Source organism: Mus caroli, chromosome 18 (genome assembly GCF_900094665.2).
Source record: "Mus caroli chromosome 18, CAROLI_EIJ_v1.1, whole genome shotgun sequence".
NCBI lineage: Eukaryota > Metazoa > Chordata > Mammalia > Rodentia > Muridae > Mus > Mus caroli.
This window is the reverse complement of record NC_034587.1, coordinates 59,236,569-59,252,865: the sequence shown is the minus strand read 5'-3', so window position 1 is coordinate 59,252,865 and position 16,297 is coordinate 59,236,569. Positions and strand designations below refer to the sequence as shown.

Genomic DNA, 16,297 nt, shown 5'->3' with positions numbered 1-16,297 from the left:
GATGATTTTTCTTTATTATTTTTTTTTCCTTGAGTAGGATCGTATTTGCAAGCAGCTAACTTAAAGTCAACAAAGAGCCACAGTCTAAGTGTGTGAATTAGCATCAGGTTTTACACATTTCATTGAGCCCACCCACCTCCTGCAACAGTCTCACACTCCCTTAACTCCAGCTGTCCGTGTCATGATCACTGCAGCCCAAGGGAATCGGCTTTTGCTGCTCTCTCTGTCCTACATAATATCCCCACCACGTCTTGTCTCTGATCACAGAGATCTCGTCGACACCCTCCTCATGAGCCAGGCAATAGTGACACATCATCCTTTGGAGGCTATACTTCTTATTGATGCTCCCTACAGCTCACACCAACATCGAAACCTGCATCATTCATATACTTGGGTCTTCTTGCTGATTTTCTATTTTACAAAACAGAAAGATTGTCAGTGGTCAGTATTGAGAGGCTCCTAATACACAGTCTGCTCAAAACTGTTCCTTTGAACCCTGTAATGCTGTTAGAAGGATTAAGTTTCACAGCGGGCAGAAAAGGCTGGGTTAGTCCCTCTTGCAGGACATTTTTAGGACCTAGAACTTCACCTGAACATAGCAGATACTCCGTATTTTGTACTGGCTTAAGTTTTTATTCCAGGACGTTCCAGGTGGTAGAGTTTGCAAGGAGAGGTTTTATAAGTAAGGGGGAGATGAGAATCGAGGTCAAGGACCGGCACCTAGATATATTATTTATCTAGTGCCTGCATCAGGTCTATGGACCCTATTTTAGAAAAACAAAGAATGAAGGGAAACCAGGCATCATCAGGCCATTTAGGATTTAGTTCCTGACAAGTGTCCTTCTAGTGTGTGAGTTGAAGTGAACAGATATGGGAAATTCAGAATTACAGAACTCCTTGAATCTCTTATGCAATAAGTCTCTGGAAACTCTTTGTATGGAGAAAGAATTTTGACTTGAAAACCTGATAATTGCTCCATTGTCTACATTGTATGTCAGAAGGTAGAGGTCCCAAGAGTTGAAGAGTTGGAGCTTATTCTACACTCTGCCCCAGTTTGTGGAAGTCTTTTCAATGTCATAATTCAAAAAAGATGGGACTAAAATTTTATCAACATATAACTTGCCCTGAAAGGATTTGGTCAGGTTCTAGGTTGGTTTCTTATATTTAAAACATGCTCTAAGCAAGGAGGCACATGCTTAATCATTTCAATCCAGCATGTAAGCATATGTCATGATCACACTGCTGGGAAGGACTCCCTATATAGGAGTCCCTTATATATAGTTCCTGTCTTTAGTATGTCTGAGCTGTATGCCCACACTGTGGCCGGCCACAGGATTACTATGTCAAAGAAATCAATCCTAGTGCTGGAGGCCTTAATAAAGGTGACAGGCAGGCAGACAGGCAGGTAGAATCACATTTCTTAAGAGACCCGAGCTTCTGGGCTTATTTTAAGGAGAATTGATAACGAAGAGAGAAAATTTCCAGTTCCAGTTGCCAATAGCTTCCAGGGGATGACCTGGTTCTGAGAGTTACAGAGATGTTTCACGGTACTGGCACACACGGGCTATCTTTGGCATTTTATTGCATACTCAAAACTCAATTATTTCTTTTATGACTTAAGATTTGTCATAATGTATAACTTATTTAAACATGTACAGATGAAGTCATACAAACATGTGTAATATGACAATATTTTATCAATAAATATAATTAATCAGTTTAAAAACAAAACCTGTGCAGGTCCCTGTGTTTTCCAAGAACATATTCCTTAAAACTGCATCAAAAGGATCTGTCATAAAACCAAGGATGCTTTCCATGGAAACAAGGTAATAATCATGGCTCTTGGTACCTTAAAAATATTAGCGTCAATAAACCATAGGTATAGCCAACCAGTTCATGACACCATAATTGGAACTCACCAACCCCTGAACTCATAAGATTTATGCTTCATGTTCTCAACAGCAGGCACACATGTACTTACTGGATTGATTACACTAGAGGTTTCATTGAACTACAAATGATACAAGTAGCCCCACTGGTAACTACACATGGACAAACTGTAAACAAAATAAAGGTGTTAGATAAAACGACATTATGCTGTAGTCAACGGCGGCTTATCATCAGGTCAGGAAATATCAAAGTCTATCCTTGTTCAGTAACTTAGTGACCCATTATGTAACATTCTTGTCAGCTGGCCATTCATACATTGGTCCACATTTAATATAATATATATTATATATGTACATATATAATGTATATGTATATATATTAAATAAATATATATTATGTATATATCTTATTTGTAAGGTGGGAATTAGTTTTATTATAGGGAACTTTTTCAGATACATTTTTATATGAAAAGCAGGTATATGAACTTAGCTCATGAAACTATGAAGTTACATATAAAATTAGAGCCATTCTTACCAAAACTTGCCCACGGTCTCCTTCTCTATTCACCCCTTTGAGAACAAAGAAATCCCTTTAAATGGAGGGTGATGTATAAATGTGTGGGCTAAGCAACCAATGAGAAGCAATTAATAAGGATGAGTACCCAGGGGTGTGTTGGTACCCAAGGGTTGCTCTCGGGTTTTGTTTCCAACACAGAAAGCTCACTCTAAACTGACCTCATTTTTTAGTGAAAAAAAAAAAGTGGTCTTGAGAGCACAGTAATTCAAAATACCCATAATAATAGCAAACATATGAGCTGTCCCTTTATATTTTACAAAATGTCTCCATAAACATAATTTCTTTCCACATCAACTGTTACAGAGTACGTGGAAGCATTCCTGAGGCTCCCACCATCCAGCTTTCAGTTCCATCCACTCAGCCAGTCCATCATTGACTCGGTGCCTGAATCACTCACCCACCACCATGTTCGTTGATGGGGTGGGCATGCGGTCAGTCGAGGCAGGTTGGTTGCATCTCATCTCTTGTATTAGAAAAGAACCAGCTTCAAAACACTGCTTGCCTCCAAATGAGTGCTGAGCCTAACCACAGCAAGGAAGCAAGGAGTTAAAAAATCAAAGTGGACTGATCCCGCTACAAGGTCAGTATGCAAGGTGATGCTTCAACTCTCTTCAGGATGGATGAGAAGAGGCCTCCAGTGAGAACTGCTCCATTGGATCAGTTTTGACACGAACCATCTCAGCATCAATATTTCTTAGCACAGAGCTTCCCTCCGCCCCCCAGCAGCATATAGGAGTTCTCTCTCAGGGTCTACTTCCTTTTGCTAAGACTCGTGCTCAAGAAAATTGAAGTCTTCACATAACAGAGAATTCATTTTTTGGCATTTGACTGGTTTTGTCAATCTTCTCTTCCTTATTCCATAGTCTATTTCCTGCCAAGTTCAGTTCCAGAATGAAAGTCAGTGCTGACAGGACTAGCAAGTGCCACTCCAGGAGAAGCTCAAGAGAACGGTGCAGTGCATAGTCCTGAGGTGGAATCAAACCACAGTCAAGGCGAAAGCTGAACCTCACCTGGCTCTGAGAAGTGGTGCTTCTCTCACTCAGAACCTTTGCTCTCGGGTAGTTGAGACAAACTATGGACTCGGCTTTGAGTGAAAGACACCAGGTTCACTGTGTTTCACCAGGTTGCACAGATGATCAAGTCGGAAGTCTAGCATGCCCAAGTCAGGAGGGCCATTCCTTTGAAACAAAGCCAACAGGTAAGCAGGCCATGAGTTTTTGAGGTAGCAGATGGCAGGCTATCGCAGCATCCTATTGTCTTAGACATGGAAAGAAATCTTAAAGACTCCTCTGCTCCAAGTTAAATTTGGCAATGTAGAGAGTGAAATTCATAGATGGAAAGACATTGTTCATGGTCTCACAGCCTTACAGAAGCAGGGCCTGGGCTGACATTTGGGTCCTCTGACTTGGAGCCAGATTCTGTTTTCTCATTACTAGCCTTTCTGGACTCCGTACTTCTCCACCTAGAAGATAGCAAGAGTGTCAAGGCTCCACAAGGTGAGCATCCATCAGTTCGGTCCACTGGAAGCAGCAAAGCCATACTCTGAGGTTTCGAGCTGCTACTGTGTGATGCACCACAAGCTCATAGAAGAGTCTGAGCATCTCTTAATAGATGCATGTGATGAACCAGCCCTGCCTAAGGCTCTTTAGGTGTGCTATCTAAGCCGAAAGGAAAGTGAAATCTCTCAGATGAGATAGATCTGGTCCTGACTTCCTTCCAGGGTTTCTGCAGAGACCATTTCCCACTGATGGATCTCTCTTCTGTGTCTCCGACTGCAAATGGATGGAACCTGTCCTGAAGAGAATGGTACCACTAAACACAGGAAAAAGAAAACAGAGCTCTGTGGCTGACACAAGGGTTGGCCAAGAGGATACATGTCTACACCCAGACAAAGGAAAGAAAGTGAACAAGGGCCCAGCAGAGAAGAGAGCAAAGGAAAGATGGTGGAGTGTCTGAACACAGCTATAGTAGATGTGACCAAGCAAGAAACGTGATCAAGACATGCACATGTTTTGACAGTATCTGTAAGATGACACTTCAAAGAAGCCATGTTTGGAAACAGAAAATCGAACACAGTAAATGTTTACAGGACAGACTGAAAACAGCAAGGAGACTAGGTCATAGACTTCAGAGACCACCAAGCAAGAGTGGAGACTCCAGGAAGAACTCTTGAGAAACAGAAAGCAAAGGAGGAAGCCCTTCTCTCCCTTAACTTCCTCAAATACCGCCTGCTGGATTCCTGGCGGGAAAGTCCAGTGCGGATTGCCTCATGCTCTTGGAAAGCCTTGGAGAAGAGAGTGCCAGGGCCAGCCACATACACACAAGTAGCAGCTTAGGACTGGCTTCGTTTCAAGCCACAGCTGTCTTCTAGGTCATTGTCCCAAGGGCCTAAGTATCACTGGACTGAGCAGCCACCAAAGGAGAAGTTGCTGTGAGGTGACACCGACTCTCCCATTGGCCACCACATTCCACTGCATCCCTGGAGGAGAAGAAGATTAGAAAGGCTCAAGTACTGGAATGGAGTCGAGAGGTGGTGAGTAGGCACACTCAAAGTAGGCACCTCGATGTACCATGCAAATAGGCTGCAGCTTGGATTCTAAACTAAAAGTTCCTGAAAATAAACAAGCCATAATTATTCCTGAACAACCTTAACTATTTAAAAATAATTGATGTTCATCCCAAATCTATCCTCTTAACATTTCTCCCCAACAGGCCTGCTGTATATTGTGAACCCACCCCAAATCCTAATCTCTTCTGATGGGATATCTCAAGTGTTCTCTTCCCCAGCCCAACAGCTTCTTGTATGTTCTATCTTCCAGATCATATTCCATAATGAGCACTGTCCTATGAACAAAATACATGTTCTGGTGATGTCACTTGAAAGGAGCCCAGCTCTTCAGGTGCAACCAACAGTGTAATATACAGACTAAATAATCAGTTTGCGTATGTAGATACTCTCACAGGGATCTCATTCCTATCAATGCTAATATGCTATTGCGAGTAGTTTTAAAAACCCATGCGTGTTTCTTGCTCAGTGCCAGCAGATCACATTTTTTTCCCATGAATGATGAGAGATGGGATAGCTCTACACCGACCAACCACCAGGCAGCTAGCTTCACCAATGCTCTTACAACTGCCCAGGCTATACCCTTTCTCTTGCTCACCTGAGTCCCTGTGGATGGAAAACACCAGACAGCCTTAATATTTTAAAACCAGCCAGATAACACAGCTGCTGGGCGAAGAATTTATTGCTCTAAAGTCATCAGCTATCCTATGGTGGTGGAGGCTGTCACCAGTTCTAGTAGCACCCAGACCTTACATGCTTCATGCTTCTCTCTCCAAAGCCTAGCTAAAAAGTCCTTTCTTTCCCTCCTCTTTCTCCCAGGACCTGGAAATCCCACCTCTTTACCTTCACCCAATGATTGGCTTCTGCCATCTTTATTGACATAATTAATAAACAATTAGGGAACCAGATTTTAGTTATCAGCTCCTCCCTTTACACTATTGACTAATAATGACTTTGTTATCAAATATATATACATATATATATTTCCAGTTTTTAATCCCTTTAATTTTTTTCTCTTCTCATATTGCTCTAGCTAGTGTTTCAAGGGTTGTGTTAAAAAGGAGTGGGAACAGTAGAAGCCCTCTCTTGTTCCTGACTTTAATAGGATAGCTTTGAGTTATCTGCCACTTAGGATCATGTTGGCTATATGTTTTCCACATACAGATTTTCTTATGTTGAGGTATGGTTTCCTCCAATTCAACCATCTCTAGGGCTTTTTAATCATGAAGGCATATTGGATTTTGTCAAAGTTCTTTTCTGCAACTATCAGGATAATCATGTGATTTTTGTAATGTTAATGCATAGGATTGTATGTATTGATTTAATAGGTTGAGTTATAGCTGTATCTCTGGGATGAAGCCAAGTTGATTATAATGGATAATCTCTTTTGATTTTTACCTGTATTTAGTTTAAAAATATTTTATTGAGAGTTTTTCTATCCATGTTTGTCAGAAATATTGGCTAATAGGTTTTGGAATTATAGTAATAACAGAAAGCATTTTGAAGTACTTTCTTTTAATTTGAGAAACATTATCTGTAGTTCTTTATTGAAAATCTGGTAGAATTCTGCTGTGAATCAATCAGATTTGGGGCTTTTTAATGTGAGATCTTGCATTACTGTTTTAATCCCCTTATTTGTTATGGTTCTGTTTAGATTGCTGATACCTTCTTGGTTTCAGTTCTATGCTAGATAAATCTAGACATTTATCTGTTTTTTTTTAAGTTTTCTAGCTTAATGGAATATAGTTTTTAAAAATATTACCTTATAATATTCTAAATTTCTTTGGTGTTTATTGTAGTGTTTATCTTTAATTCTGTTGATTTGAGTCATCTCTTCCTTCTTTTGGTTCGTTGCCAATTTTATCTCTTCAGAGAACCAACTCATAGATTTCCTAATTCCTTGTATTGGTCTGTTTCTATTTTATTAATTTGTCATGTTTTTAAGGTTTTTTCCTTCCCCTTTACTGGATGTAGGTTTGTTTTATTCTTGTTTTCCAAATTCTTGAATTGCATAAGTAAATTGTATATTTTTTCTCTTTCTGACTTTATAACAGAATCTCCACAGATGCATGGAATTTCTAGAGATTCTTTTCCTTTGGATTTACAGCTTTATTGCACTGTGGTGATATAGACTACATAGCATTACTCCAATTTTTTTTTTGTATTTTTTGAGATTTGTTTTGTGTTCCAATCATGTCATCCAGTTTATAGAAACTTCCACAGGCCATTGAGTAGAAAGTACAACTTTTGGTGTAGGTAGAATATTCCGTAGCCATCTGTTAGAGAAGGTTGATGTCTGCTGTCATTTAATTCTTATGTTTTTTTTTTTTTGGTTTTTTTTTTTTTTTCCAGACAGGGTTTCTCTGTGTAGCCCTGGCTGTCCTGGCACTCACTTTGTAGACCAGGCTGGCCTCGAACTCAGAAATCCGCCTGCCTCTGCCTCCCGAGTGCTGGGATTAAAGGCGTGCGCCACCACGCCCGGCTCTTATGTTTTTCTATTAATTTTTGTCCAGATGATCTGGAGAAAGGAGGGTATTGGAATAATCCACTATTGCTGTGTTGGGGTTAATTTTTACCTTTACAGTAGGATGCTTTTTATAAAATTGAGTGAGTCAGAGTTTGCCATGTAAGTGTGTAATGTCCTCTTAGTTAGTGATTGCATTAATTACAATTAGTATCATTGGTCTCTTCTGATCAACTTTTGCTGAAGTTCCCTTCTTCAGCTATTAGGATAGCAATGCCAGCTCCTTACTGGTCCTGTTTGCTAGAAAACTTTTTTTACATCCTTTTGCCGTAAGGTGGTATCTATACTTGAAGTTGTGATGACTTTATTCTAGTTAATAATTATGTTAGCACATTATTATATATTACCATGTATTTGAATCAAAACGAAGAACATTTATCTCAGTTAAACTTTATCTCATAGGCTTGGTAACAATTTTGCCACTTGAGTTCATGCTATAAGAACTTCAACAATTCAAATGATTTTCAATACCTACTTATTAAACCAGGTTTCAAATATTTTCTAAGAACATTGATAACCTGTAGTGAGCATTATCTAGAAATTTCAGCTTAGTGTTAGCTGAGTTTTAAGTTTTCAGCCAAAGGAAAAGTACACAGCAGGGCAGAACAAGGTAGAACAGTACACTGTGCTATAACACACAGAAGCTTCAACATCCTTAAGCCTGTCTTCATCCTATCAGGCTTCGCCTGGTGATATGTTAAAATGTTTCAGCAAAAACTATTCTATTAGAATATGATCACATCTTACATTGAGTTATTTTTGTTCATTTGTACAATGAATGTCTCGGAATTCTAATGAAGTCTGCTTTATGCCACATATTTGAAATTTCTAGAGACTTTCTTGAAAAACTGGTTATTGCCACTCTTCTGTAGTTGCCAGAGAACCACTTGGGGCTATAGTCAGTCAACTTTCAAGCCATGAGATTTTGGAGATATGTGTATGGCTTTTCATTAATCTAGACAACAATGTCCCCATAATGTTCTTTTCTCTTTAGTTAGCATCTTCTCTTATTATAGAAAATACACACTTGTTCTTCCCAAAATAGTAACATAAAACTATTTCTGACTGCCACTTTCTCTGAACACACTTGGGATTCAGATTCATTCTGAATCCCTCCTCCTATAATTTTCAAATGTCATTAACTCTTGTTTGTTTGCTTGTTTGTTTGTTTTTCAAGACAGGGTTTCTCTGTATAGTCCTGGCTGTCCTGGAACTCACTTTGTAGACCAGGCTGGCCTCGAACTCAGAAATTCACCTGCCTCTGCCTCCTGAATGCTGGGATTAAAGGCGTGCGCCACCACGCCCGGCTGGCATTAACTCTTTAGATAACTCATATGTCGACATCATTACCCGACATTTTTATTTATCTCATCTGTTGATATATCTACAAAGATTTTTAAAATGTGAATATGATGAAGAAAAGAAGGAATAAAGGATTGCTCATATACCATTGGCCAAGCCTTCATAATGGCTGAGCCTCTAACTCCATGGAAGACACAACCATTTCCTCTCCACAATAGCAAAGGCAGTAGGGGACTTTAGAACAGGAAAGGGGTGGTGTAGTGATGTCACTGGTTTGGAATACTCTCGACTTACACTATTATGCCAGTACAATTAACAGTTAATACTTTAGTGCAATCCCCCTGAGAGTTTTTATACAAGATAAAAACCTATGGAAGATTATATTACACCAGAAGAGATGGCATGTGGTATAAAAGATAACACTGACTGTGACTGTTTTGCTATCCCAGGAACCCACTTTGCTGCCAGCCAGCTAAAGTCAGGAGCAGGGGCAACAGCAAAGTACAGCACTAAGAACAATAATCAGGACACAGGGAGTTCTAATGTGGCATTAGTCTGCCAGTGTATGTACCCAACAGCACAGACTTATTTCTGTGCCTCATTTCCCCCATTTGTTAAGTGAGTAGGAGGAGAATAATCCATAAGATCCTTTGCAGTCCTGACATTCTGATTCCATGAGTAGCAGGGATAGTGGGTGACAGACTTGGGCCTTTTGATTGGGTAGCAGTTGTGTGTGGGACTGTTCTGCAAAGCTGTGGGTAATTGCTTCAAATTTGGCTTTTAATATCCTATTGTTAGCGTTTGATACTTTATATTCCACTTAGAAAGAAGAGGATTTTCTGAAAACACAGGGAAGGTAATTTTGCTTTTGTGTCAAAGAATCGAAAAGTCTTCAATTTCTGAGCTGAAAATTAACTCTCCAAAGCTGTTAAGTGTATCTAAGGGTGTGGGGTAGGGTTCAAAATACAGTGAGACCATAACTGACTGGCCTCAAACATAGACATGGCCAAGAACATTGCCAGAGCTATGCAAAATCCCTGATACAAAACATCATTAAAACAAATTTTCTCCAATAATCTAGCAGGTCAGTTTAGAATATACAGGGTTGCTCTTTATGAACTGGGTGACCCTCTTTACAATAGATAGCATGTTTTCATCTTTCTCCATGTTTAATCTTCATCACAAATCTATAAGGAAGGAATGCACAGAATACTTATTTCCATTTAATAGGAGGGACATACAAAGTAGATATGGATTGATGGATGGTGTGGTGGTTTGATTGACATGTTCTCTATAGACTCATGTGTTTGAATGTTTGGTCTCCACTTGGCGGCTATTTGTGGAGGCTTGGGAGGTATACACTTATTGGGAGAAGTATATCACTGGGGACATGCTTTCAGATTTCAAAAGACTCATACCCTTTCAAGTTAGCTCTTTCTACTTCCTTTTTGTGGATAAAGATGTGAGCTCTCAGCTTCTGCTCTAACGCTAGTCCTGCCTGCCTGCCACTGTGCTCCCTGCCACGATGATGATGGACCTTTATCCCACTAGAGGGAAGTCACACAAAACCTTTTCTTTCTATAAGCTAGCTACCTTGGTCATGGTGTTTTATTACAGCAAAAGAAAACTAGCTACTACAGAAATGGTATTTTATTGGGGCTATTGCTCTGACAGATCTGACCATGACAGATCTGACCATGACAGGTTTGGAAGGTTATGGAAGACTTTGGGACTTTAGCCTAGAAAAGCGGTTGAGTGCTATAATCAGGTTTTAGTGGGGCATCCTAGTAGAAACCTGGAAGACAGTGCTAAGAGAAAAAGAGCACCAGGAAATGTAATGCTGGAGCCATGTTTAGTTAGCTCTCTCTCTCCTGTTCTGTTTGTGGATCAAGATGGGAACTGCCAGCTGTTATTCCAGCACCATGCCTATTTGCTGCATGTTGCCAACCATGATGGTCATGGACGCTTATTCCTTTGAATCCAAAAGCCCCAAGTAAACCTTTCCCTTTATAAGCTGTTGATTTCCATGGTGGCTGTACCAGTTTGCAGACCCACAAAACAGTAAATAAGGGTTCTCCTTTCCCCAGATTCTTAACAGCATTTATTGCCAGTTTGTTTGTTTGTTTGTTTGTTTGTTTATTCATTTATTTTTTTTCTCTTAGAGGTCAATAGGAACATTGGGGAACTCTAACTGGGGAGTGAGTGGTGGTGGGCGGGAAGAAGCAGAGATAAATAACATTATTAGCATTGTCTATCATAACATATAAATAGCAAAGGAACTAGAAGTCTGAGTCTTTGTGCAGGTCAAGATATGCCTGTGTTTGTTGGTTTTCTGTTGGTTTTGGTTTTTTTGCTAAACCATTTCAAATAGAAGAAAATCTAAATGTATCTAGAAGAACCTGTATATAAAGTTGAGATTTGTAGTAAAAAAAAAACCCTCACTTTGGTCTTCACTTTTTGGCAAAAGCATGAGGCCTACTTACTAGGCCCAGTTAGAACTAGAGAGCCTCACCAAGCCAGCATCACTCAGTGTGTACTGTCCCCGCAAAGACCCCCTAAACCCCTAGAAATTGCTCAAGAGAAGTAGGTCAGGTGGGTAAAGGTGTAAAAGGTGCACAAAGAAGATCCCAGGATAAGCTGAGCTTCCACAAGAGAGAAGAAGCAACCGGAAGAGAGCTCACAGGAAAAAAAAGTAATTAATTATTGATCAGCAATCAGGAGCTGGAATCAGGGCAGTTTCAAGAGCTCATATTGGAACTGTGCTTGGAGGAAAAATTAATGTTGTGCCGAGAAGGAAATTGAGACAACAGACAAGGTAGCTCAAGTGGGCAGGGGTAGGGAAGCCCACTGATGATTTAGAGAAGGCTTCTCAAGCTTATACACCTACCACAGGAAGAGGAACATGGCTGAAGTTTGAGAAATGAGCAAGAACACAAGAGTGTGCCAGGCCTGGCAGGGCTTCTTTTCACCTTTCATTGTGACCTTCAGCAAGTCACAATGCACAGCTTAAGCTTATACTATCACAGCCCAATCCAGCTGGCATGTGCAGTTTAAATCTTACATGTCTGAATGACCTATCATCCTCCTAGATGATAACATGCAAAACAGAGTCTCTTTCTCGAAGCTCTAGTATACATTGTTCCAGAAGGGGAAAAAAAAGGCAAGAAAACCCATATAATTTACTGTGTTGTCAAGGGAAAAAATCTCCTAAGATTGCCAAAATGTGTGAAGAGCTTTCTGTTCAAGCCTTTTGAAAAGTTGTGAAAACACTGTATTGAATACAGAGGCTTCCCAGGGTGGTTGGAGTAAATTGTAGTTTGCTCCTGGGTGTGGCATCCCGGAGCAGGACTTGAGCCATCAGAAGTAAATGAGAAACTATGAACACCGAGACATCTTTCTAGAAGGCATCTTGTCTTTGCGCATCTTTGCCAAATCTCTACCTACTAGGACGTTATATGTGACTCTACTAGAAATGTAATAGCAAGATATCAAATTAGTTAGAGAAAAATTGACCCTGAGTTCTGAACCTGAGATCTGATCTTCCTTTATTCCTCTATTGACTCTTAATGGTCTCTGAGCCTCCTAGTTTGTTGTCTATACCACCCTGGGTTCAGCAGCATATCTCGGGTAAGTTTTATAGGACTTTATCAAGCCTCATTATGGGATAGCCATTGTAGACATTGGTGTGATGGAGCAATGGCCTTGGTTATGTACATATACCTCTATACTAACAACCCCTTTAGAGTCCTCAGTTTTCTTTTGCATTCCTACACCTTTGATTAAGAATTAATTTGAGCAAATAGTTTGTAAACTTCAAACACAAATTTGCAAACCACTAAGTCTGAATTTGCGAACCAGTTCCGCCCATAAGATTCATGTCTTATATTATGCTAAGATACAGGCAAGTAAAATTCAACCAAACTTTGCAACAACAAGTGCTGTTCAAACTGTAGGATTTCGAGCCTTCAATCGTGCTGAGATATCAAGTGTTGGGAGTTGAGCTAGACGGCAAAGCATTTGAAGAAAAGATTCTGTCCTGTTTGGTGACAAAGTTTGGATGCTGAATGTCCCCCAATGGCTTAGTTCCAAGAATGGCATCAGTTAATATCTTTGAATATATTTCTCTCTCAATAAATTGGGAACAGTAAAGCCTGCCCGGAGATGATTAAGAACTCAATGTGACCACACACACGATGCATTTAGCTCAGTGATTTGCATATAAACCGTTAGAGAGTAGCTGGTAGCCAGCCAATGATAGCCACGAAGATGAAGAGGTGAAGAAATGTCCCCAGATCTGTGGATTTGACCAAGGTTTTCCTCAGGCATCCGATAGTTGTATGCTATTGAACTCAGGAGTGAATCTCTCCCTCAGAAAAGTATGAACATTCTTTTTCATACCACATGAACCATCACTAAAGAAAAACAGAATAGCTCCTGAAATGGACTGTATCACCTGCAATGCGTCTCTACTCACTGAAAATTTCCTTCAGCTCTTCTCCAGTGTTAGCTGAGCACAACAGCTGGAGTGGGCTGTGCATTTCACTGTACTGTAGGAAGAAAATGGTCTCAGACTATCTCATTCAACTCCCCCCACCCCCCGCCCTCCACATTCTCAGAAACTCTCAGAAACAACTGATCACGTGGTGGTTCTGGTGACTTGACCCTCAGCTGACTCTGCTAAGTGGTCATCTAGTTGTTTCCTTCTGTTTTACAGAAGCACTCAAAGCAAGGCTATCCATTCCACACTGTGCTAGAACACATATTCATAAAACCCCAAACCATTAAGAACAAGCCAGATGTCCCCTTTCCCCATACTAGACACTTAAATACATAAAAGCAAGGCTTATGATCCGAATCTTTTGCTCTGCACACAGAATTCTCTGTTCCTCACACACAGTGATTATCCTATAGAAAAAAATTGTGGTATTTGCCTTCTTTGGAGCACATTCTAGTTGGTCAAGTCCCTGCATAAGATGAAGCTTCTATCAATTCAATGGATCAGAGACCTATCCCATTCCGCTGTGGGCTAAGCACACATTTACACGAGACTCTAGTTTCTCAGTGGGTTTCATAGCGTGCTTTGGAGGCAATCCCTTCCTGAGCAGCTGCTCTGACTAAATCGAGAGGGCTGCGTCCTTGCCAAGAACATGGTGTAAAGGAACAAGTGCATAGTGCCTGCCTTGTAGGAAGCTTATCTGCAAGGTGGCTGCCAACACCTAACCACAGACATGCAGGATTCTTCCCAGAAGAAATCCCAGTCACTCTCCACAAGGTTTCCTTTTCCTTGTCTTGAGACTGCATGGGTTGAGAAATGTCAACACTACAGGTGCTGTACCTCTAGCGGTTATTCCAGAACTCCCCAGCTGTCTCCTGGCAAGAACAAGAAGTTTCTCTGTTGCAAATCGCAAAGTTTAAAGAACTTTCTATTTCAGGATAATCTAGCACTTTAAGGGCCATAGAGTTCTTTCTGTAGGGGGCTTCTCTGTGTGCTCTGAGAAGATTAGCATCATTCCTAACCTCTGCCCATGAACTGTCTATAGCAAACCCCAGCTATAACAGCATGCATATTGCCAATCGGTAAGCAGAACTGTACCATCGAGACCTGAGAGTTTAAATGCATATTATCTCAGTACCTAAGAAGTGGATCTAGCCTGATCTTCAAGCATTATCTAATACCACTTTCTCATTTTATTGGTTTGGAGGCAGGATAATGGCTGATTGGTGATCAATAAAAGATTAAAAATTCCTCCTGGTTTCTGTAGTTCGTAAGTCGTTTCCCACCCTACTGAATGTTAGAACTCTTATTAAAAACTAGATTTTTGCTGCCTGCCCCCCAGATCATCTTGCTAGCATCTTGCACATGTGAAACCTACTCTCAGGTAGTTTTGTAAAGCTCCCAAGTATGTCTAATGTGCAGTCAGGATTCAAAAACCAGGGGCACCATGCTAAACTGTACCCATTTCTGACCTTGGATGCTTCCTTCACTTTGGAAACTTGAAGATGTCCAAGATGGTACTGTCCTGGGCTTTCCTTGCACACAAATTCCACATATAACCTCTCTTCATGGTTGACATCGACCTCAGAAGTCTGCTACCCAGAACTCTGGTACCTTGAGGGTAAGCACGCTTGCAATGCAACCAAGGAAAGCCTAGTACACACAGAAGGTGCTCAGTCTGTTTGACATGACTGGCATGCTTCATATCAGGTCAAAGAGATGCCAACAGGTGACTGAGAAGCCAGAAGACATTCAATATAATATATGCAATTGTTCAGTACAGGGCATGGTGTACTCAGTGACTAATTCTTATCTCATGTTGATTAAACAATTACTTATAAGTAGCATTATATTTAATTAATTTCTGCTTTTATTTTAGCAGAGGACGTGCCACATTTCCTATTTAAGGAACAATACTTATTAACTCATTCCTTGGAATAAAAGCAGAAATTAACTAAATATAGTGCTCCTTACCAGAGAATTAGACAAGGGTGTTTTATGAAGATGTGGATGATGTTTTATATACAATTATAATGATCCCCCCCCCCATTTATTAAACACTTTCTATACAAGAGGGGTTAGGCTTAGCCTGGGCTAGGCTTAGCTCTATACATGAGAAATGTTACAAAGTCATTTTGAGAAGGGTCTAATATCCTGACTTTACAAATGAGGAAACAAACCCAGAGAAGTTTAGTGACTTGTCCCATGTCATGTTGACACTAAATGGCAAGTTGCACATGACTGAAGCCATGGTCTACCAAATTCAAGCATCTACATCTATCATGTTATATCGGTTGGGGTGTTTGGGGGCTCTGTGTCAAAGGTCACCTTCCACCAAGTCAGAGGCAGCAACATGTTCTATGTCACAGTGAAAAGAATAGGGTTTATCTAGTGTATTGGTCCAAAAGTGGCTATCTTGGAAATAATCTTCACCCATTTCATTAATAAATTTCTGAATGGTGGACATAATCTGCAGTGAGTTCTAACTTGTACTAAGCCCCACGTTTTGACAAGGTAAGCAGATGTCTTTGGAAATTGCCTTCCATGCTTTCCTGGTATGATTTCAACAGACCTGTTTTTTCCAGAGAAGCTACTCCTTGTTAAGATTTTGGCAGGGTCAGCTTTATGGTTTTGGGGACCAGTGGTACCCCAAAGAGACCTAGCACTGGGTTTAAATTTCTGCTGTCATAAAACTGTGAAGTGTTTGATAATTTTTTTTGATTTATTGAGAATGTACACATGTCAAGAAGTCATATAAAAAGCTGAGCTACTTTTTAGCTGTTGTCTGTCAAAAATAAGTATATATGAGCTGCAGTTTGTATAATTTCAGTGATTCTGCAAACATGATAATTGCCATTCCATCTACACTGAAAACTCGTTCTAAGCAACATAAAGGTGAATCTTAGCCAGGTACAAAGGCTCACACGAGTAATCCCAGCGTGTG

The 16,297-nt window shown here is 40.3% G+C and overlaps 1 protein-coding gene across 2 annotated transcripts in view; it reads right to left on the bottom strand.

The window, feature by feature from the left end:
* The window catches only part of Htr4 (5-hydroxytryptamine receptor 4), a 169,787-nt gene that overhangs the window by 27,334 nt on the left and 126,156 nt on the right, over positions 1-16,297 (bottom strand). Inside the window, exon 7 of one of the 2 annotated variants that reach the window (XM_021150569.1) lies at positions 1,569-4,945. The exons of the other annotated variant lie outside the window; for it this stretch is intronic. Within the exon in view, the coding sequence (XP_021006228.1) occupies positions 4,855-4,945 (91 nt within the window). The 3' untranslated portion in view covers positions 1,569-4,854. Of the gene's footprint in view, positions 1-1,568; positions 4,946-16,297 lie in introns of those variants that run through there. 2 annotated transcript variants of the gene reach the window in all.